Below are 22235 nucleotides of genomic sequence, written 5' to 3'. Positions count from 1 at the left end.
ACTAGCTGGCCGATTACCTGCCTATTCCGGAAACCCGTTGCTACCTCACCATTCGAAGCTGTTCCTCCAACACATTCTGGTGATGTCTCGCACGCCGAGTCGCGAGTACTTCACGCAGGGCGTGCTGCTGCATCGCTGTCAGGGCCGCTACAAAAAGTGCAGGCAAGTCTATTTTCTATATGTCTTTCCGGCCTGCACGAGTCCTGGTGTGTATGTGCGTACCGCAGCCCCGAGATACCGTGATGCACGATATGTTCAGTACATGCAGTACGGAATCACATCCAGTACGTGCACGGGAGGGCGGGAGGTTCCTCTCACTCTCCCCTCCCCTCCTTCAGAACGCCACTATCTATTTCCGTATATTCCCCCCAAATCCCGTACATGCGATCCATGGTAGCACACACACCAGAAGAACAAAAAAGTATGTACACGCATCGCTCCGGCCGTCATCGGTACCGGATTCAAGCGACATCCTCCTCCCTTTTCGCCTCCTGCCACTCGCTATCCTTCAGCAACAACAGCCTCCGGACCGCCCGCTCCCTCCCCTCCCCCCCCAGCCTCGTCGCGTCGGTCAGGCGCAGCCACCTGGCCAGCGCCTCCCTCAGCTCGGCCTCCCCGCGCCCCAGCACGTCGATGCCGCGGTCGGCGCACGCCAGCCTGACCTCGTCCCCCACCAGCGCGGCGGCGCCGCCGGCCCGGATCAGCAAGGCGTCGTCGACGGCCAGGAAGCGCAGCCGGCGCAGGACGCGCGGGCGCAGCACGAACGCGGGCGTCCACGGCCGCACCGGCAGCCCCAGGACCTTGGCCATGACCTCGACGGGCACTTCCGCTTCTTCTTCTTCTCCTCCCCCCCTCCCGCTCTTGCTGCTGCTCTCCGCCACCGCCACCGCCGCCATCCGGCGAGCCGCCTCGGCCCTGCCCTCGGCCCGGCGGGACTCGGCGCTCCGCAGCAGGCCCTCGACCTGGCGCGGGATGCGGCAGGCGAGGGGCACGGCGCGGGGCAGCGCGAGCACGGCGAGGGGCGTCAGCTCGCCGCACACGAGCAGGATCAGCGCGAACAGCGGCAGCCGGCGGATGTCGTGCCGCCAGCGCAGGCGCAGGTGCAGGTGCGCCCGGGTGCCCGGCAGCGGAGGCCGGCGATGATCGGCGCCGACCTCGCCCGGTGTCGGGCTCTGCGGATCATCGGGCGAGGCGGGAGACGGAGGAGAACAGGAGGAGGAGGAGGAAGGGGAAGAGGAGGAGGAGGAGGAAGGGGAAGAGGAGGAGGAGGAGGAAGGGGAAGAGGAAGAGGAAGACGGGTAGAGGAGGCGGGTGTTGGTGAAGACGACGTGGCGGAGGGCGGTCCTGTAGAACTTGAGGTAGGCTACGCCCGTCGCGTAGAGGTAGGAGAGGCCCGGGCGGGAGAAAAGAGGGGGCGCCGGGTCGGGCTTGCTGGGGAGATGGAGGGGCGGCGGGCGGGTGGTGGGAGGAGGGTTCGCGGCCGCGGCCGAGGGGGCGAGCACGTCATGATGCGGGGCGGGGACGGTGATGCCGGCGGTGGGGATCGTCGTCTTCGCCGTCTTCGCCGTCGTCGTCGTCGTCGTCGACGTCGATGTTGCTTGAGCGGCTACCGTTGCGGCGCCCGGATCGTGTTGGCGTCGATGCTGCTCGGGCGAAGTCGAGGTGTGGTTGCGTCGGCGCTGGCACTGTCGCGGGGTCGCTACGACGAGATCCTTGGGGTAGCAGCAAGTCGGGGCGAGAGCGCACGACGGGGCACGCGGTTTCGACGGCGGCGAGGCATTGGCGCGCAATGCGTTGCTGAGAAGGGCGCCGCGCCGCATTGGGTCGGTCGTGGTCCGGAGGCAGCGGCAATTCGAAGGGGATGGCCGGGAGTGCGAAGGGTTGTGGAATAAAAAGGCATTGGTTCAATCTCGAATATAAATGCCAAGTAACTTTCGTTGCATCAATGAATTAGCTCCGTACTAGTACTGTAGCACTTGTTGTGGTAGGCCCACAGCAGCAGCGTGTAGCGCGCATCACATCACTAAAGCTGGGGGCCAAGCTTGCTAACCTGAAACAGCAACGACGGTACGGAACTATACATACATACGGATTACGGATTACATATACGTTATACCTTAAGTAGTAGCGGCGCCACTTGTGCGGTGCTTGGCAAGACCTTTCTTTCACTAATGCAAGTTCTTGTATTTCATGTTCCTGCAGGATAACCTAGTTCACTTCAATTAAAATCCACCGTTTCTCTCCTTTTCTATTTCTTGGTCAGATCCGTGTGTATACGCCATGACCGCCCTTCCTCCCCTGCGACGCCCACGAGGAAAAGCCCCCCAAGAACTCCAAAAGAGAGAGAGAGTTATCTCCAGAATACCCAGATCACAATTAACCCCCCCCACCCCCTTCCCCCTCCCCAAAAGGAAAAACTACGATTGAAAAAAAAAAAAAAAAAAAAGAAAAAGAAAAGAAAAGAAATCAAGATACAACACTGAGATAACCTCCGGGAACGCCAGGCAGAACTATACGTACAGCTGTTGGTGAATATCGCGCATGTGCGCGCACACGCGGCGCAGCCGCTCGAAGCGGGCGACCAGGCCGGGCTGGCAGTAGACGGCCATGGTGTCCTCCCAGAGCAGCTTCTCGGCGTCGCGGCCGAGGCTGTCGGCGATCCAGCCCGGGTCGCCCCAGAGGCGCACGTACCGGCCCTCCTCGTCCGTCTCGACCAGGCCCGACCCCGGGTCGAGCACGCGCGTGAAGTCCGGGTTGACGCCGTTGTGGTGGAAGAACATGACGTGCTCGCGCCGGCGGCGCTCGCTGCCCCCGCCCCCCTTCTCCTTCTGCCTCTCCTTCTGCCTCTCCAGCGCCGGCGTCAGGTCGCCAAACGTGTCGAGCGCCGTCGTGTCGGTGAGGAACGCGTCCTCGTCCAGCTCCTCCTCCTCCTCCTCCTCTTCCTCGTTCTTCTTCTTCTTCTTTTTCCCCTCCACCTTCTTCTCCCTGGTGACCGTCATGGTCGCCGAGCCGGTGCCGGTGCCGGTGCCGGTGCCGCCGTCTGGGGAGAGCTCCTGCTGCCGTCCGTCGGTCCCAGTGGCGGTTCCGTTTCCGTTTCCGTTTCCGTTCTTCCTCCGCCGAGCCTCCTCCCCCTCCCCCTCCAGGACGGCCGTGAAGGCGCGATAGTCGGCCATGGGGTCCTGCTGCATCATGAACATGCCCCTCCACGCCTGCTTCGCGGACCGCCCGTGCACGAAGGGCAGCTCCTTGACGTCGTAGTAGCCCTTCCGGACGCCGACGCCGGGGCGCATCCACGCCGTCGGCGGCCGGTACGCGCCCTTCTTGCGCAGCGCCGACAGCACCAGCGCGGCCTGCAGGAAGCTCTCCCGGTCGCCCTCGCCGGCGCCGCGCTGGCTGAAGATCGGGTAGTAGTGGTCCGGCCCGTTGTAGTTGTAGTAGGCCGCGAGGAGGAGGGTGTCGGCGTGGCGGGCCTTGTCGTACGCCATCATGCCGCTCTCGGGGCTGGTGCGCGCGGCGACGGGCGGGACGTCGAGGTCGCCGGCGATGCGGTAGAAGAGCGGCGACGTGTTGGTCACCCAGAAGTCGGGCCAGGTGACGAGGCCGGCCGACGCGAACGGCTCGGACCCGCGGTCGAAGATGGCGTCCGGGCTGCGCACGGGCAGGCAGTCGGCGTCGAGGAAGAGCACGTTCTGGAACGAGGACCCGACGATGGAGACCACCTTCCACTGGAACCGCACCAGCTCCGGCACCGGGCCGCGCACGCCGCCCCAGGTGTCCTCGAGCGACACGCACCGGGCGTCGAAGCGGGGCATCGTCTCGGCGCACAGCCGATCGACCCAGGGGGACGACGAGTCGAGGAAGATCTGGATGGGCAGGCGGGAGCCGGCCCGGCGCGCCATCAGGACCAGCGAGACGGCCTGGCCGAAGGTGGCGACGCCCGTCGTGGTCACGATGCCGGTCGTGTCGGCCTCGTACGGGAGGTGGCTGGCGAACTCGGCGAGCTGGTCGACGAAGGCGGCGTGCGACGCCCGGAACCGGGCCACGTCGTCCTCGCTCAGCTCGATCAGGTCCGGCCGCGTCGCGTTGGTTCCGGGCGCCCAGTTGATGCTCGGCCCCGGGTCGCCCATCCTGACCGGCCCCGCCGTTACGCGCGTGCTCTCGAGGCGGCCAAAGAACTCGGCCCACCAGCCGCCCGCATCATCATGGCGGCCGTCGCCGTCCTCGTCGTCGTTGTTGTGGTGTTGGTGGTGCTGATGGTGGTGCTGATGGCGGCCGAAAATTCTCGTCGGGGCGTAGAAGTCGTCCTTCAGGCCGAAGAAACGATAGGCGAGGGAGGCGGAAACGAGCAGCACCAGGAGGAGGCCGGCGACGGCAAACTTCGCTTTGGATCCGCGGAGAAACAAGATCCTCAGCGCGAGATGGCGGAGGAACGCCAGGCTTCCTTGAGAGCTTGGGGCACGCATCATCAGCATGTCGGCCGTCGCTGATCGCTCAGTGTTGCGAGAGTTGGTCGCAAACGCCGCGGCCGCGCGCTGTTTCGACGTGATCTTCTCGCTGCTGTTGGCCTTTCGTGTTTGCGGGTTATGAGGCATGACAGGAATGGGAGACCAGATGGATCGTGAGATACGGCGACCTTGGGCTATACTACACTACGATACAACACTAATTTGCTGCGCCTCGGCGCAAACCTCTGGTGGGTTCCTTGGGCAAACTCGTTTCCGTCTGATCCGCCGCGGGCAAGGCAAACAGGGCATGCGCGCGCGGGCGCGCGCGAAACGGGTCTTAGAGCGAAGAAGGGCAAAAGAGATGATCAAAAGAAAGATATTGGCCTTTGTATTGATTTGCGAACCGGCAACTGGTACATTGAGCAAGCAAGAGCAAAAGCAGGCAAGTCCACACCTTCCATTTCGAGAAAATAGATTCGAGATTCGCATGAATCACCTCGGCTGTTTTGAACTTCTCAGCTCGCCCAATCGTCGGATGGGACGGAAGCAGGTGTTAGAGGGTTGCCTGGGGAGAGTCCACGGAATAAAAAAAAAAAAAAAAAGATAACTACGGTGTAGACCCCAGACGCCCGATGGCGCCATGGCCGGGCTCGTCCACCGCTGTAGTGTAATCTTGACGTTGAGATGTCTCAAAAAGTACGGACCGTACTCCGTAGTAAGCTTACCATACCCTTGCTGCGCCCCACACCCCCGGCCCTCGCGGACTGCTCGCCCGTAACAGACCAACAGAGTTGGTTAGTTGGCGATAAAGCTGTTGGCTTGTTGGTGATAAGAGCGGTCTGTACATACGTGGCGGGCGCTTACGACAAGTAGGGTAGTATTGCCAGTTTTGGTGTGAACGGTCTACGGATACAATGGCCAGATTTGTGGGCGCGTCACCAGTACGGAGGTAACTACTCTAGCAGTAACGTTAGTGGAGAGGTGGTTTGTGTAATATACCCCGCCCATTGACACAAACCTCGTGTTGCCAATCGCTAGGCCAAGAAAAGAGCATTGCCCAATCAGAGTCATGGAAGGAACCCGATAGGGTAGGGCGGTCCGCGCCGTCGTAGTCGTAAATCCGTATGTACTGATTGTCAAAGTGTGACTCGTATTGCGGACAACGCGATTGGAGTCCTGTTACGGATTACCCTGCCTCCGTGCTTTACTGCTGGGGCCTGGCCAAAGGGGCAATATTGCGTAATCCGTACTTGGAGAGGCCTGTCCCGACGCTCCCGTGTAGCTTCGGTGACGGCCGTGATATTGCTGCAAACCCTGGGAATAACATGCATTGATAACGGAAGGAATGGAGGAGTCATTCGGCCGTTCAATTCCCGCTCGGGCAGAAAAATAACGCAACACGCCCAACATCTCCCCAATCCGGGCTCGCAAAGATGTAGCACATCGCCAGGGATGCAAAAGATTGAGAAGTAACTAGTTGTCGGATGCATGAACATCTTGACTCTCGGCTGTGGCCGTATACGGGTATGCGCGCCGCACGCTGCTTGTATGTACAACGCAGTGATGACAACTTGGTCCTTGAAGTAGCAAAGCCAAGGCCGGGCCGTGTCCGCGGTACTTGACTTGCGCAGATTAAAAAAGAAAGAAAAGTGGGAGAAAGAAAAGAAAAGAAAAGCGAATCCAACAATTTCAACGCAGATATTCTCCGTGTTGCTCCATTACAGAGCAGCCTGCACCTTCCCCGCCCACTCCTCGTTCACGGTCTGGTAATCCTCCGGCCCGTACGGGCTGAGCACCTCGGCGAGCACGCCCCCCTTCCGGTACGTCTCGAGCCCCAGGTCGCGCAGCAGCAGATCAAAGTACGGCACCGCATCGAAGATGAAGCTCGGCGCGCGGCTGCTGCCCCAGTCCACGGGGTACCGCCACCGCCCGAACCGGTTGTGCAGCAGCGCCTCGCGGCGAAGAGCCTCGAGATCGTCCCCGCCGCCGTCGCCGCCGTCGCCGTTCAGACCGGCGGCCGGGCCCGCAAGCGGCAACAAGCCCCGAAAGTACGCGCCGACCCAGAGACCCTGTAGGTGCGCCGTGATGACGTTGCTAAAGTTGGACACCATCCCGACGAAGGCCACGTCGCGAGTGCGCAGGAAGCGCGCCGACGGCGGCACCATGAAGCGGTGCAGCACGAAGGGGGCCGGCGGCCTGCACGGCGTCGCCGCCTCGGCCGTCCCGACGCCCGCCCGCTCCCTCAGCGGCGTGTACGCCCGGTTCCAGACCGGCTGCTTCCGGAGCCGGGGGAAGCGCTCCAGGATCTGCGAGTCGGCCTGCTGGATCGCGCCCTGCTGACACGCGAGGTCGTCTGTCACTCCGGGGGCGCTGTTGCCGTTGCTGTTGTCATGGCCGTCCGGGATGTGCGGCAGGCCGAGCTCCTTGTCGATGCCCTCGGGGAGAAACCGGATGGGAGGGACTTGTTTCCAGCCCGTGTTGACGAGCAACGCGTCGGCTGCCAGCTGGACGCCGTCCGAGAGGTGCACCTTTCCAGGGCTGAGACGGGTGATTTCGCTGATGTGGACGCGGATCTTGCCGTCCCTGACCAGCTGGAAGAAGTCGGTCTCGTAGTTGAGGATGCTGAAGCTGGTTCCCGCAAACATGGCGTCGAGCCAAGGCTTGAGCTTGGCCGTCTCGGGGTGCGAGTCGAATCGGTTCAGCGACTTGACGTCGCCGCCGAGGATGCTCCAGAAGATGTCGACAACCTTCCGGCCGAGCGTGGTGCCGTGCAGAAAGTTGCGGATCCGGACGTAGCCGTCTGCGCTGCCCCAGATGCAGGGACTGAACCAGGTGAGGGCACGTATGTCTGGGAGACGGAAAACCGGATTAGCGCTAATGCTCGGATTTGAGGGCCCCCGGGGGGGTGGGGGGAGGGGAGAGATCGTACTGGCAAGTTTCTCGATCCATCGCTTCAGCGGCGTCACGTACGGCGGCGACATCCAACAGGGCCCGCGGCCGGATGCTGTGCGAAGCAAGTCAGTCAGCTCCTGCGCCGCTCCCCTCCCAGCCGGCGCTGCTGGACTTACACCGGATGACCATGTGCGTCTCCACGCCGGCAGTTGCGTAGGCATAAGCGGCGTCCCAGGCAAACTTGGTGCCGCCAAGCACCACGGCCGACTTGGCGGTCTTCAACGTGTCGCGGTTTTGCTGGAAGTGCTTGCCGTGGAACACGCGACCGCCGAAGGTCTCCTGCCCGTCGAAATGCGGGAGGAAGGCCTCCGAAGTCAACCCCGTGGCGACAATGAGCCGGCGCGCCTTGACACGCGTCTGTTGCTGTCCCTGGTCGTCGTCGCCCGTGCCCGTGGAGGCGACGGTCAAAATCCAACCTCCTCCGGCCTCGTCCACGTGCTCGGCCGACAGGACCCTCGTGCGCAACCGAATATGGTCGGCGATGCCGAACTCGGCTGCATATGCCTTGAGGTACTCGTGGATGACCTCCCCGGGAATATGGCTGCCGACAGGGACTTTGAACCTGGCGGTACTCATGGGAAAGTCGGGATATTCGTAAGTCCCCAAAAGGTTGTTGCTCCTGAGGCCCGGATACAGGCGCTCCGCGGCCCAAGTGCCGCCCAGCGTGGACTGCCCGTCAAACACCACCAGCGAACTCCCCGGGTTGGTGAAGCGGTATTGCTTGGCCGCGCCCAGCCCGTACCATCCTTCCGCAGACCGTGGTCAGCGTCGTTCAAAAGTAGTTTGCGGCGGTTCGCGATGTTCGCGATGTTCGCGATACCACCGGGCAAGTTGTCAGCATGGAGTAATCAGCTCACCGGCACCCACAACAACGCAATCGAAGGTCTCCATCGCGCCTTAAGCCCAAGAGTCGCGTCTCGGGCTTCCAGGCCTCGGGAGTCGGAGAGGTTTCCGTGCCCTTCAACGGATAACCCCGCTCACCGTCGGGGGTTCGCGATTTGCCCACGAACTGTCTCATAACATGTACCGCAGCAGGCTGCGCATTCCCTGCCAGGTGCTGCTGCTGCGATTGGCGCTCGAGCGAGTGCGACGCTGAGCTTCCACCCATGTCCGGCGACTCCCTTCCGGTGCTATCTGTGCTCCGGGTGTCATAGCCGGGGTTAGGAAGTGTGGACCATCGTTAGAAAGGGAAAAAGGGAAAACGCGCGAGGCTTTCCAGTGATTATCTCGATTCTCGCAACCGTAGACATTTTGGAGTCGGTCGCTCATTCTGAAGTAACGGGGGCTCCGTCTAACTCAGGTTGCTACCTTGTGAAATAAGGAAGGAAGGCGACCATCAAAATAAAGATAACAACATTCGCGATGATATCGTTCCGCCCGATTCGGAACCTGGTCTGTTGGAAGAACAATTATAGAGTATGACATGCGTACACAGTAGTGTTCTGGTTCCGTAATGTGTACTAGTGTACTAGTATGTACTACGGAACTTCCTCTTACCGTGGCTGGAGATGGATTGTGGGCCGCCCTCGGGCACTGCATGTACTACTAACTGGGCTTTTAGATGGTTAAGCCCCACTGGCCTAGTGTGGACAGCCTTTGGTACTGTGCAGTACTACGTACCTACCAAGTAAGGATTCATCTCATCCTCAACAATCCACCAACCAACCCCGCGAACAAAATGGCTCCCCCAGTAGCAGTCCTGACGGACAAGGCGCCCAAGCCGATCCCGCAGCTTTCTCAGGCGGTCAAGTACAACGGCATGGTCTACTGCTCTGGCTCGCTCGGAGTCGACCCAAAGACGTCGAAATTCGTCGAGGGTAGCGTCAAAGACCGAACGGTGTGTGCTGCCATGCGTTCGCTCGACCCCGCGCTCGAGTCCATCTGCCGAGCTGACCGGATGCGTGGGTGACTAGCGCCAAGCACTCAAGAACCTCTCCGCCGTCCTCGAGGCGGCGGGGAGCAGTCTGAAGAACGTGGTCAAGGTGAACGTCTTCCTGACCGACATGAGCAACTTTACGGCCATGAATGAGGTTTACGACGAGTTCTTCGTGTGGGAGCCGAAGCCGGTAAGATGCTTCCATCCTTCCGCGGACCTGGCGCCTAGGTTTCGGGCCGAGCTAACCGGACTTGGCGTGGAAGTGCCGCACTTGCGTGGCTGTCCACCAACTTCCCTTCAACAGCGATGTCGAGATTGAGTGCACCGCCTTCGAGTCCGTCAAGGCGCGGCTGTGAGTGGGGGGAGAGCAGACGGCGGAGTCGATTTGACAAACCCGGCCTGCTGGCAGTTCGATCCTAGGTGCGCGAATGTACCGTACTGTAGTTATGTATTTTCATACATACGTTCACCGGCAACCCTTCTAAGGGGGAAAAAAAAACCAGAAGAACTTTGGAGACCAATACGAAGTAAATAAGATACAATGCAGATAAATAAGCAGGAACGCATGTGCATACCTTCGCGAGGAGATCGTAGGTCCTGTCGGGCGGTTTATTTCTGACAACAGAAAACCGTCATTAACTGCAGAACGTGCAGGTTTCTTTCGTATTCCGTACAGTAGTTCTAAGGAGTAATGTCGCTGCAGAAGGCTACCTGATACCGTAACCAGCGCCCCAATTAATCTTCGCAGCCGCCCTCACCCCCCTTTTGTTTCGCGCATCCGGTGGCCTGGCCCACCGGCCCCCGATTCAATCCCCCACCACACACTTCGGGGCTGTAGTGTACTTGTAGTGTATGTATGTATGTACTCCGTACAGTTACATACACGACGCTCCGTACATTCATTTACTTGTATGTACGCTTCAGTCCCCATGAATCAGGGAGCTAGGCACCGACCCTAACGCGCCCTGGGAAGTCGCTAAGCCTTTTGCTTCCCTTTTCTTCCCTTTCTTATCAATCCAGGCTGCTTCACGGGGATTACTGGCGGCGCAACATGGCTTGGCTCAACTATCATTTTATCGACCTGTCCCCGGACGAGAAACAGGTCCGCCGCCAGACTCTCAACAAATACGCGCTCTACTCCCAGGCTTCGGCGCTGATTCCCGTTGTCGTTATCCTGCTATCTAGATTGGCCCAGCGGGCGTTGAGCTCCGGGTCATCTAACAAGCAGTATGCGGCTGTGCCTAGTTCTCCGGTCCAAAAGCAACAGCGGACAAGCAGCGCGGGGACATGGACCTCTCGAGCCAGGAGGGTGCAGTGGTGGTTGAACGAGGATGTTGTGATGTCCGGGATAGTCTTAGGTCAACGCGATCGTATGTGCTACGCCTTTCGAGTGCCGGGCCCATTCCCCTCTCCGCTACGTGAAGGCTAGGCCTGGTGCCGGTTCCATGAGACTAACGTGCAAATAGAATGGCTCATTGGACTTCTCTGGATGGCCTGGCTCCTACTTCTTTGTGTGCAGGAAACCGGAGAGGGTAAGATGATGGACCGGCCTGCCCTTGGACAGTACGATGATTAAGACACGCCTTGGCTGACCTCTTCAGATTACCTGCACCTGACCAAAAGATTCGGCGCCATTGCCGTCTCGCAGTGGCCCCTCCAGTATCTCTTGGCGCTCAAGTCCTTCAACCCGGTCGCCTACCTCCTCCGATCCTCTCACGAGCAAGTCAACCGTTGGCACAGGGTCATGGCGAGGGCCACCACCACGCTGTTGTGTCTTCATGCTGCCCTGTACTTGAACTTCTTCGTCCAGACTGGCCGTCTTCACCGCCTGGGCGATCCTGTGGTTCTCTCCGGCGTCATGGCCTTCGGTGGCTTACTCCTACTCGTCTCAGCAGCCCTCCGGCCCGTCCGTCGTTTTTCATACCGGCTATTCTTTATCATCCACGTAATTGCCGGAATCGTTGTGCCACTCCAGCTCCTGATCCACGCTGCCCCGGCTAGGATGTTCCTGTTTGAGGCCCTCGCGGTCTTCTTCCTCGACCTAGCTTCTCGAAAGCTCGACACCGTGACGGGATACGCAACAGTGGAATCCATATCGGGCACCAATCTTGTCAGAATCTCGACCACTGTTCCTCGCTCCAAAGTCAGCCGCTATCGCGCGCGTCCCGGTTCCCACATCTACCTAAGCATCCCGGCTGCAGCTCGCAAGGCGATGGGCGCCGCCTCTGCGTCACGTCTCCTCTATGAATTTCTCTTCAACCCCTTCACGGTGGCTTCCGTGGACGAGAAGGACGGCGAGGTGACTCTGGTTGCGCGCCATTGCGGTGGGCCAATGACTACAGCTTTGAGGCGGCTCGCGCGAGCAACGAAACCGAGGAATACCGACAGAAGCACAGACGAGGACAAGGTGCTGCTGTCGATCGAAGGCCCTTACGGGGCTGCTGGCCGCCTTTCTCAGTTATGTGCAGATTTTGACCGGGTTCTGCTTGTTGCCGGCGGCATCGGAGCAACCTTCACTCTCCCGCTATACCGCGCCATACTCGAGGATAACCCGGCTGCGAAGGTAGAGATGGTGTGGGCGATCCGCAGCGCGGGCGATGCCACCTGGGCCGCGACGGGGAAGGAAGCCCAGGCTCTCATCAAGGACGACAATATCCACCTCTTCATCACCGGCAAGACCTCTGCCGCGGAGGGAGCCGAGGCTCCGAGGCAAACAACCGCCATTAGCCGCACCAATGGGGAAGCGGACGGCGAGGTAGAAATGATTGCCATGTACAGCGATGGTCGCCGCGGGCGGTACGCGTCCCAAAACAACAGAAAGCGTCCTGACCTCCAGAAGATCGTCGACAACCTATTCAAACATGGCCAGGATGAGCGCGTGGCGGTGCTAGTGTGCGGCCCCGACGACATGGCCAGGGAGCTGAGGGCGCACCTTGGCGTCTGGGTCAAGAAGGGACGGTCAATCTGGTATCATAAGGAGGGTTTTGGCTTCTAGAGAGCGTAAACGTAGTCATACATCCCCTACCACCCTACCATGGGGAGCGTCCAACCAAGGTCGCCTGATATCCATGCAAGCGGCTTCATACTATCATACCCGCTGTTCCCCATACATGGCTATGCCCAGCACGCAAACACCGCTTTCCCAGATCCCAGCCAACCCAAAGCCGAGAAAAAAAAAGATATAAGGAAAAAAAAGGAGTGATATGATATTGCGGGAACGCCAATGAGACATTGCAGGCCTCCATCCTTACATTCTGCGCAGGCGCAGCAGCCCCATGATTGTTGTAGCCTTGTTGGGAATCAGTCGGAGCGCTTTTTGGCACCAGCATTGTCTTCCCCCGTCTCGGCATTCTTCCCGGACGCCGGCGCAGAGACACCAACATCGCCCGTGTCGTCCTCGTCCCAGGCATCGACGGCATTCTCGTCCCAATTGTCGACTTCCTCCTCCAGGGTCGTAGCCCGTTGTCCGCCGCCCGCGCCGGCAGCACCGCTCATTGTAATCACACCCTCCTCATGCTCCCCGGAGGCGCCCCCAATCCCCGGACCCTCGCCCAGCTCCAGGTCCTCCGCCCCTCCGGCTTCCCCAGATGGCACGGCCGCATATTTCCTCCGCCTCTTCCGCTCCAGCATTCGCTTGTGGTACCACGAGCACAGGCCCAGCCCGGCCAGCGAGCCCACCAGGTTGGCGACAATGTCAAGGAGGTCGAACGAGCGGCCGTTGGGCAGCACGGCCTGGATGAACTCGGAGCCGATGCCGAGCCCGGCGGTGCACACGACCAGCGTCAGGTGCGCGGTGCGCCGCCGGGTCGTGTCGACGACCCAGTAGAAGACGATCGTGAGGACGAAGAAGGTAAGCAGGTGCAGCACCTTGTCATTGATCGGGAGGGTCGTCTCGTCGAGCTGCAGCGATGAGAGGCCCGCGTAGCCGGCGAGGAGGATGAGGAGGACGAAGACGCCTGCGTGTGCGAGGTCAGGTAAAGGTAAAGTCGGTTGTCGGGTGGGATGGGATGCGGGCATGCCGAGCGTCCTCGACTCGAGTGTTCAAGGGCGCAGAGACGCACCTGCAAAAGGTAGCCGTATCCTCATGGCGTGAGTGACGTGCTTGCTAGGTTTCGGTTCGGTGATCGAGTGGAAATGACCAGCATGCAAATCGGCTCTAGACGTCACAGATGCCTTGCCGTCATTGTCATTGATTCTGTTTCTCCGGAAGTACGCAACTGCAGAAGTGGGCGACGAATGTTTCACGATCGGTTTGGGGTGATGCAGCGAGGTGCTTCCTCACAAGGCTGCCACTGCCAGCGGGAGCTCCAGCCCCACCTGCAAACAGCAGAGACCTTACTTGGTGCAACTAAACCGTAGCTGGGGGGGGGGGGGGGGGGGTACGGAGTACCCAGGCACGCCAGGCTTGTAGCAACACCCGCGTGGCAGCTGATCTGGGGCGGCCTGGGGCAGAAGTGGGGCCACTCTGAACTTCCGTCAGCCTAGCCCGATTTCTCTCTCTCTCAACCCTTGCTCTGGTCAGCACCGCATCAATGTGTAAGCCAACCTTCAGTCCTTTGTTGAACGCTTCAACGGATGATCGATTATGGGAATACGGGGCAAGTACAGTCATCGATCTTTGAATTGATGCAGCTGGTTACTGTACTCGGTTTATTGGCATTTACGCATCAGAGGAACTGCAGCACCTTGCTCGAAGCATATCACGTGACTTCATCATCTGCCTCGCCCGCGCAAGAGTACAAGCACCGACTGTCAAGGTGCACCGCTCAAACGTCCAATTGGGCGACAAGGTTATCAAAAGTGCTGTTAAGAAGCAAAATTACGCATCAGAAGACGTCACGACCAGTATTCAGCCCGGAGGGAACTCGCTGTGAGCAAGGCGACAAAGGGTAACAGCCTCCTATCCAGTACCTCTAAGTTACGCAGCATCAGCAAAAGGAGCCCCCCCCACCCCTTGTCCAGAAACGGCAGAAGCCTGCTTCCGAAGTCGACTTCACGTCCAACTCCCCCCAAAAATCGGCCATCACAAAATCCATCGGCACGCAACCACGACATCGCCGATTGTCTGCAAACTTGGCCGATCACCCCTCTCGACGACGCGCTTTCTGCCCATGTGACTCTGACGCCCTGGATTGCCCCGGTGCCGGCTGACTACGAGCGCGTTCCCGGCGCATGGCGACCGAGCGACGAACCCCCTTCTAGCCATTCCGGACCCGGAAAAAAATGTCCATGACCAACGGCCAGCCCGCCTGGCACACGCCGAACTCCAGCCAGGCCAACGGCAGCAGGATGCCCAATGGCGTTGTGGACGATGGCCCGACGCAGACGCCGAGCGACAACCCACTCGCGCTGATGCCTGAGGCATCGGACCCCGACGACGACCATCGACGCGCTCACTTTGCGAATCTCTTTCGACGCGCCGAAGAGAGGCTCGCGCTCCTGTTTGGCGACAATGGCGAGTACAACACGGCCGCTCTCGAGGCCCTCAAGCGGCCCCCCACTCCGCCCGGCCCCCTGCTGCCGCCGCCGGCGACAGACCACACTCCGGCCCAGGAGCCGCCGCGCAAGAAGGCGAAGCGCGTCATCGACGAGGACGACTACGGCGACGACGACGAGGACGAAGACGAGCCAAAAGAGAGCGGCCCCAAACCGGAGACCGTACAGTCCAAACACGCCAATGACGACGGCGCCAAGACGCTGCTGTCCCCGGCCAAGTCTGGCACGCCGGTCCCCTCCAGTCCGTCGCCCGGGAAGCAAGGCGACAAGACTCGCCAAGATGGATCGCGCATGCAGGCAAAGTCCTCCGAGGATGCGCGCAAGGAATTGGAGGAGGCGCGCAATGCGACCGAGCTGGCTGCCAAGCAGAGTTTCCACACGCTCATCTACACGCTCGAGAACGACCGGACGGCCATGCTTGAGCAGCAACAGCTCGAAGAGTCCGAAAAGCAGCTGCAGGCAGAGATGGACAAGTCGAACAACAACAATACGAGCCAGCCGGGTCAGAACCACGGCTCGCTCAGTAACACAAACCTCGGCGCCTCGAGTCTCACGTTGAAACACCTTATAGCGCGGATAGACATGAAGCGCGATCAAGTGCGCGCGTCCGACGCCGAGCTCCGGTCGCTCATGAACGAGGTCCGCAAGAACAGGAGCAAGTGGGCTAGCGAGGAGAACGTCGGGCAGGAGGAACTCTACGAGGCGCTCGAGAAGGTGCTCAGCGAGCTCAAGGCGCATACTGAGTATTCTACCCCGTTCCTGAACAGGGTGAACAAGAGGGATGCACCCGACTACTACAATTGTGAGTTGCCTGCATAGCTCTCGTCCGCCCCGAACCCTCATCTGACAGCCGCCGCAGTCATCAAACAGCCCATGGACCTCGGCACCATGACCAAGAAGCTCAAAGGTCTGCAATACAAGTCCAAGGCCGAGTTCGTCTACGATTTGAACCTCATCTGGGACAATTGCCTCAAGTACAACCAGGATATGGGCCACCCACTCCGCCGCATGGCCAATGGCATGCGCAAGGAGGCGGAGAAGCTCATCCCCCTGATTCCGGACATCGTAATCCGGCCAAGAGCAGAGGTAGAGGCGGAGGAGCGCCGCAAACAGAACGGCGGCGAGGATGACGCGGGCGACGATAGCGACGACGAGCCGATAATGTCTTCGCGGGGCCGCAAGGCCGGCACAAAAGGGGCCAACAAGTCCCGAAAAGCCCCATCCGATCAGAAAGAGGGTAAAGAGGGGACCCCAAACGTGGAGCAGAAGCCGCTGCTGCAGGTTAACGGCATCCTCGCCAAAGCCCAGCGGGAAGGTTCCGAGGTGGACAGCAGCACCGGCTTGGGTACGCCACCGATCGGCGGCTCTCTGACGCCCAGCGGTGCCAATGGCCAGTCCGGTGTCAGCAATGCTGATGCCATGGACATCGACGGCCCATCGTTGGATGGTATGGCCCTCGGTCAAGCACTGGGAGAGGCGGCCGAACAAGTCTACGAGGACGAAGCGTACAAGATTTGGAAGCAGGTGACGAAGAAGGACCGAGCCTTGATTGCCAAGGAGCGCTACCAGCTGTTTGCCGGCAACAAGCTCAACCCGGACGAGCCCGCCCTCCTGAGGAGCAAGGCCGGGATGCGTCGCTTCCTCAAATCGCGAAGGGAAGCCGAAGCCCTCGGTATCATCCACGGCTCTCATCTCGACGCTTCGGCCACGGGCTCTAGCGACGGGGCCAAGGCCCCGGAGACGCTCGCCGAGGGCATGGAAGAGGAAGGCGAACGAACAGTCCCCTCGTACTACGAACCGCAAACCATCATCCCAGATATCGACCCAAAGCTCCAATGGGTGGAGGACGGCGAAGGGCAGGTCATCAATCATTTTGAGGACATGCTCCGACTGATCCCTCCCGGCCACTTCACCGCCCCGGAGAGCCGCCTCACAAACAAAATCGATGCCAATATACGGCAAATGCAAGAAACCCGCAAACTCTGCTCCAAGATCGGGGTCATCAAACAGATGCAGATCCAGACTCACGTAAGCTGTCGTCCTCCCCGCGGCTTAACGTTCCAGCAGTTACTAACAACAAAGTAGGTGTATACTAACCAATTTCCGAAATACAACCCGGAGCCATTCGTCGAGGCCGACATCGAGCCCAGCTTCATCGCAGGTGAAGGCCCCGTCATGGCGCCCGAAACCTGCAGGTCAGCGATGCAGCGCTCCGTGGCTAAGATCTTTTACCATGCCGGATTCGAGGAGCTGCAGCCGTCAGCACTCGACACGATAACAGACATAGCCGGCGACTATTTCCAGAAGCTCGTACGCACTTTCAACGTGTACCGAGAGGTGGAGAAGAAGCCGGCCACCGGAGTCTATGCGGAACGAGGCGCGCGCACCCAGCCGCGCTTCACGCCCGAGGAGGTGATTTTGCACACGCTTAACGAGAATGGGCACGATCTCGACTCGCTCGAGAGCTATGCTCGTGACGAGGTTGACCGGCTCGGCAACAAGCTCGGCCAGATTCATGAGCGCATGAAGGCCCACCTTGCCGACCTCCTCCGTCCGGCCCTCACCGACGCCGGCCCCGACGGCTCTGGCGCCTTCAATGATGGCAGCGAGCAGTTTATTGGCGGCGACTTTGCAGAGGAACTCGGCGAGGATTTCTTCGGCTTCAAGGCGCTCGGTCTCGACAAGGACCTCGGTCTGGAGACGCTCTCGGTGCCTCTGCATCTCCTCCAGTCACGAGTCCGCAGCCAGTACCAGATGCAGACTCAGACCGTCGGCGGCACCACTGCCGCAGACCTTTTCGATGCCCTGCCGCCGCTTGAACCCGTCACGCGCGAGTCGATTGAGAACGAAATCGGTCTGGTGCGCAACTTCTTCCTCGCCAAGCTGCATGCCAATAACAACGCGCCGCTGGTCGAGGACGAGGACCTCCCTCCTAAGCAGCGCCGCGCCCGTCCACGCCTCGGCGCCACGGGCAAAATCGTCTCACCGCAGAAGCGCAGCCCGAAGGAGCAGCTTGCGCTTGCCAAGAAGAAGAAGAAGCTCGAGTCCGGGTCCGCGCAGGTGACCGATGGCGCCAACGCTGCCGGTGCCAATGCCGCGGGCAACAAAGCGGGAAGCGTTTCACCCGAGAAGAAGAAGACGACGACGCTTAACGATGCCAAAACCGGACCTGCCCCCCCTCTTCCTCTTCCTCCCAGCTCTTCCCAGTCGAGTGCGCCAGGAGGTTTGGCGGTGCCGATGCAGAGGCAGGACACGAACACCACGGACGGCGGGGCGAGCCAGGCGACGGACAAGGATGAGGCGGGAGCGACAGGCATGATGAGCCCGGAGAGCCTGGAGCAGCGGTAAGAAGTCCGTTGCTTCTCATCTTTTCCACGAGGGCAAGTGGGGGGATGGATGGAACCTTGAGCTCTAGTACCCTGGACAAAGGGCGAGACGGAGACAAGAGTCGTCGAGCCTAGGCACCGGGCTAGGAAGTGGAAGTGGGAGCTCGATATTAATTTAAAGATGGAAGTTGGTTTCTTGTATTCCCCCCCCCACCCCCTTTCTCTCTTTTCTTCCTCTTTTACCCGTTCTCCTCCTCCTTTTCTTGTACGTCCGAGTGCGTTTGGGTGTCATGACTCTTTTAAGGTTCCGGGGCGGGGTTTGGGTCTGGGCCGGGTTCTCGGATGGATATGAACTCTTAGGTTCGCAGTATTAAATGCGGTTTCCGGCGCTCATCATTAGCTGCTCTCTTCCTTCGTTCGTTCCCGTTCATCCGTTAGATGGCAAACGGAACGATCTCATCTACCAATCCCAGAGGCTGGACCGGACGTTGGGGCAAACTACGACTACAGCAGTAGCAGGGTTATTGCAAGCATCATCACTTTGCGCTTTGGGGGATGGTTCGTTCTTCTTGTCTTTTTTCTCTCCTTTCGAGATGCCCTTTTCGTGTACATATTATATATATATATACAATATTTTCCGCTGGTCATTGATGGATATGTTCATACATCGAGTAAATGGGTATGTTGCGTGGATCGATACATATTGGTTGGCCCGTCGTTCAAACTCTTGACGGTTGGGAAATACTCCCAGCCCAACATCATTCCGTCACAACCCTGCAGGGCCGAGTGTTGAGTCAAGCCGGAGATTACTCCGTAATAAGGAGGCGAAATGTCGCTCAGTGCGGCATACTAACGTCACCGCAGCATCAGACGAAAAAATTCAGTTGCAAAACAGGCATATTGAATTTCGGGTATAGCCGAACCGCGTTGAAGCAGCCTCCGAACAAAGCATAACCTAGGTATAACCAGACTCCCCTCCGCCCGGTACCGAAACTGGTAAGTTGATGACCATGACACCCATGATGCAAACGCCCTGATGAAATGACTTGCAAGATGAGTGATTTTTTTCCGATTCCCGTTTTGCTTCTTTCCCATGGACCCATGAATCGTTGAGATCGCCGTCCCAGTGCACCACCTTTTCTAGATGCAGAACCTTTTTTTTAAAAAACACCAGAAAACTATGGACAGCCCAGTTGGCCCGTGCAAATGTTGAACAATTGTAAGCATGAAGGGTAGCACCACATGTGCCGTGGAATCGAACCCCTGGCGGTACAACCTGTTAATTTTGTTGGCTTAGATGCCAGCATCCATTCTCCAGCCCTCAACGGGGAGGGGGAAGGTGAGACTCCATTCGGAAATCTCCTTCTTGAGCTCGTTGATGCGGGCAACTTCGCCGCTAGCAACCTTGAGCTTGAAATCCTTGAGTTTGTTGGCCTCCTTTGGCAGGGAAGCCTGGACTTCCTTGCAAATCTTGATGCTCTCGTCGATGTACTGCGCGACGCGCTCAAAGTCGGCCTCACCAAAGCCGCGGCTAGTCATGGCCGGAGTGCCGATACGGAGACCGCCCGGAGTGAGGGCGCTCTTATCGCCGGGGACGCTGTTCTTATTGCAGGCGATGTTGATCTGCTCGAGGACAGCCTCGACACGTGCACCGTCGAGCTGGAATGGGCGGAGGTCGAGGAGCACCATGTGCGAGTCGGTGCCATCGGACACGAGCTTGTGGCCAAGCTCCTTGAACTTGTTCTCCAAAGCCTTGGCATTAGAGACAACCTTTCTCTGGTACTCCTTGAACTCAGGGCTAGCAGCCTGCTTGAGCGCGACAGCCAGTGCGGTGATGGTGTGGTTGTGAGGGCCACCCTGGTGGCCGGGGAAAACGGAAAAGTTGATCTTGTCCTCCAGGTCATAGAGAGTCTCCTTGCCAGTCTTGGGATCGACGGAACGGACACCCTTGCGGAAGAAGATCATGGCACCCCGGGGCCCGCGGAGCGACTTGTGCGTGGTGGTGGTCACAACATCGGCGTAATCGAAGGGGGAAGGGATAACGCCAGCGGCGACCAAGCCGGAGATGTGAGCGATGTCGACGACCAGATAGGCGCCGACCGAATCAGCAATCTTGCGCATACGGGCGTAGTCGATGAGGCGGCAGTAGGCCGAAGTACCGGCAACAAGAATCTTGGGACGGAAAAGCTGCGCATTCTTCTCGAGGGTGTCATAGTCGATGATGCCGGTCTCCAGGTCGACACGGTAGGGCATGGTCTCAAAGTAAGTCGAGACGGCAGAGATCCTGCGAGGAAGGGCTGATTAACAACCGCGTCAATGGTGTGATTGACTCTGTGGCTTGCTTACTTCCGCTGGGGAGTCTGATAGCCGTGGCTCAGATGGCCACCGTGGGGCAAGTCCAGACCCATCAGCCTACCATGAGGAGGCATGATGGCCTGGTAGACTTGAAGGTTGGCAGGGCTGCCGCTCAAGCACTGGACGTTGACGCCCCACTTCGCGCCATCGAGGTTGAAGGCCTCAAGGGCACGCTTTTGGCAGAGAAGCTCAATTTGGTCAATGTGCTGGTTACCGCCATAGTAACGAGCGCCCGGATAGCCCTCGGAGTACTTGTTGGACATAGGGGAGCCCAGGGCATCGAAAACAGCGCGAGAAGTGACGTTCTCGGAGGCGATAAGGATGATTGACTCGCGTTGCCGCTGGATCTCATTTTTCTGGACGAATCGTTAATTGCGAGCTAGACATGTTGGCAAAGAGAAGACATTGCTTACCATGATTTCGGCAACCTCGGGGTCGGACTCAAGAAGCGACTTCTCGAGCATCTACAGGCGGTGAGTCAGTCAACGGTAAAATTCGGCGAGATAAAAGAATCAGCAACGAACCTGCTTGTGCGACTCGGACAGCGCGTATGTCGCGCTCTTGGCGTTGCTGGCAGCCATTGTAATTGATCTGGAGGTGTGCAACGAAGATAGGGGACGTTCTAGAATGGTCAGAAGGAGACTCGGGAAGAATGGAGAGTTCTCAGGGACGGAAGATCTGACAGGTGCTGAGCCAAGCTGCTTTTGTGCGGGGGGCGGGAGCCCCCGAGTCGGAGACTTGGAGGGGCATCGGAGCAAGCAAGAAAATTCAGGACCCCGCAGTTTTTTTCCTTGACAGCATCAATTGCGGAGCGTTCAGCGAAAGGCCGCGCCCGACGAAACCCGAACCGGCAACCGAGCGCGATGCCAAGGCAGATTATATATGAGCTTATCGGGAAGATCATGCAACTACCCGGCTCAGATTGCAGCGATCTCGGTCGATTTCGTAACATAGCAACGGATTAATGGCCGAACGCATGTACTACATATTCTGCATATACTGGAGTGGTTCTGCGCTTCCATTCCAATTCAGGCTTTCCGGCCAGCGCTGTGATGCGAACGAACGATTGTCTTTGGGCCACAGTAGTTAGAGAATCTTTCCTTCTACAACAATTATTGGTTTCCCATCTCTAGTTCATTTACTACTTTGGTTTGTAACTCCTCCTTTTCTATTACCTATCTTGTCATTCTCTCATTGCCAATTTGAAGCTGGAGTCGCCGTGAGTGAATCCAGGCTTTGAGTTTGATGTGAGAATTCGTACTCTGTACTGCATCGGAACTTCAATAAATGAAAGTAAAAACGTTAAGAGGAGTTATTGAAGGTAAACAATGGGCCGTGATTCATATTCTGAACCATTTAGACAAACTGGAAATAAGGGACGTCCACAATGTGGTCCTTCTGGAGATTTGAATTGCCTAGTGCTCATTCCTACAAGCAGACGAGAGCAAGTTGAGCTTATGTAAGTATTAGCTTGACATGGGATGAGAGAGCGAGATCACGTGCAAGAACGACATGGCGCAGCGCCCCACTAATTGCCCCGAGCGTCGCTGGCCCAGACTAGCCTCGCGCTGGCTTTTTGGAACCAACTCTGGCAACCGCAGTCTCCGTCTCTCCTCTGCACTCTGACGCCTTGTCGCTGCAGCGAGCAAATGGCCATCGGATGCCGCAAACCGAATTAATTTTCGGTTGTATTCGAACCTGGGCATTGTCTAGTCATCGCGTGCAACCGTTTTGTAACAATTTTTTCTCCACCATCCGGGCCAACCGCCGTCGTCAAAACTTTTT

The 22235-nt window shown here is 58.9% G+C and overlaps 8 protein-coding genes across 8 annotated transcripts; 3 read left to right on the top strand and 5 right to left on the bottom strand.

The window, feature by feature from the left end:
- Nucleotides 1-461: 461 nt before the first annotated feature.
- P884DRAFT_270479 (uncharacterized protein) lies at nucleotides 462-1820 on the bottom strand (the record flags this gene model as incomplete). Its single annotated transcript, XM_069442354.1, has 1 exon — nucleotides 462-1820. One exon carries the CDS (start codon nucleotides 1818-1820, stop codon nucleotides 462-464), a length of 1359 nt encoding a protein of 452 aa, XP_069296828.1.
- A 599-nt stretch (nucleotides 1821-2419) lies between these two features.
- P884DRAFT_260691 (mannosyltransferase putative-domain-containing protein) lies at nucleotides 2420-4608 on the bottom strand. The gene has a single exon (XM_069441482.1). It carries the CDS (start codon nucleotides 4590-4592, stop codon nucleotides 2511-2513), a length of 2082 nt encoding a protein of 693 aa, XP_069296827.1. The 5' UTR covers nucleotides 4593-4608; the 3' UTR covers nucleotides 2420-2510.
- Nucleotides 4609-5894: 1286 nt separating this feature from the next.
- Nucleotides 5895-8723, bottom strand: P884DRAFT_245163 (uncharacterized protein). The gene is made up of 4 exons (XM_069440413.1): nucleotides 8255-8723; nucleotides 7514-8143; nucleotides 7375-7449; nucleotides 5895-7293 (listed from the first exon to the last, which is right to left on the bottom strand). Exons 1-4 carry the CDS (start codon nucleotides 8286-8288, stop codon nucleotides 6164-6166), a joined length of 1869 nt encoding a protein of 622 aa, XP_069296826.1. The 5' UTR covers nucleotides 8289-8723; the 3' UTR covers nucleotides 5895-6163.
- Nucleotides 8724-9075: 352 nt separating this feature from the next.
- Nucleotides 9076-9855, top strand: P884DRAFT_292737 (Endoribonuclease L-PSP/chorismate mutase-like protein; the record flags this gene model as incomplete). Its single annotated transcript, XM_069444181.1, has 3 exons — nucleotides 9076-9234; nucleotides 9311-9463; nucleotides 9537-9855. The coding sequence occupies 3 exons, from the start codon at nucleotides 9076-9078 to the stop codon at nucleotides 9627-9629; spliced, it is 405 nt and encodes a 134-aa protein (XP_069296825.1). The 3' UTR covers nucleotides 9630-9855.
- Nucleotides 9856-10125: 270 nt separating this feature from the next.
- On the top strand, nucleotides 10126-12268 carry P884DRAFT_330347 (ferric reductase NAD binding domain-containing protein; the record flags this gene model as incomplete). Its single annotated transcript, XM_069445681.1, has 3 exons — nucleotides 10126-10643; nucleotides 10740-10805; nucleotides 10875-12268. Exons 1-3 carry the CDS (start codon nucleotides 10325-10327, stop codon nucleotides 12266-12268), a joined length of 1779 nt encoding a protein of 592 aa, XP_069296824.1. The 5' UTR covers nucleotides 10126-10324.
- Nucleotides 12260-13603, bottom strand: P884DRAFT_330346 (uncharacterized protein). Its single transcript, XM_069445680.1, has 2 exons — nucleotides 13335-13603; nucleotides 12260-13229 (listed from the first exon to the last, which is right to left on the bottom strand). The coding sequence occupies exons 1-2, from the start codon at nucleotides 13357-13359 to the stop codon at nucleotides 12574-12576; spliced, it is 681 nt and encodes a 226-aa protein (XP_069296823.1). The 5' UTR covers nucleotides 13360-13603; the 3' UTR covers nucleotides 12260-12573.
- An 893-nt stretch (nucleotides 13604-14496) lies between these two features.
- Nucleotides 14497-18117, top strand: P884DRAFT_300517 (uncharacterized protein; the record flags this gene model as incomplete). Its single annotated transcript, XM_069444771.1, has 3 exons — nucleotides 14497-15571; nucleotides 15629-16797; nucleotides 16855-18117. The coding sequence occupies 3 exons, from the start codon at nucleotides 14497-14499 to the stop codon at nucleotides 18115-18117; spliced, it is 3507 nt and encodes a 1168-aa protein (XP_069296822.1).
- A 1271-nt stretch (nucleotides 18118-19388) lies between these two features.
- On the bottom strand, nucleotides 19389-21031 carry P884DRAFT_202668 (serine hydroxymethyltransferase; the record flags this gene model as incomplete). The annotated part of the gene is made up of 4 exons (XM_069438446.1): nucleotides 19389-20379; nucleotides 20442-20806; nucleotides 20879-20914; nucleotides 20975-21031. The coding sequence occupies 4 exons, from the start codon at nucleotides 21029-21031 to the stop codon at nucleotides 19389-19391; spliced, it is 1449 nt and encodes a 482-aa protein (XP_069296821.1).
- Between the last annotated feature and the right edge of the window lie 1204 nt (nucleotides 21032-22235).

This window comes from Thermothelomyces heterothallicus (assembly GCF_042370625.1).
Source record: "Thermothelomyces heterothallicus CBS 202.75 unplaced genomic scaffold P884_scaffold_14, whole genome shotgun sequence".
Lineage (NCBI taxonomy): Eukaryota > Fungi > Ascomycota > Sordariomycetes > Sordariales > Chaetomiaceae > Thermothelomyces > Thermothelomyces heterothallicus.
The sequence above is the reverse complement of the archived record's forward strand: the minus strand, read 5'-3'. Positions and strand labels throughout refer to the sequence as shown.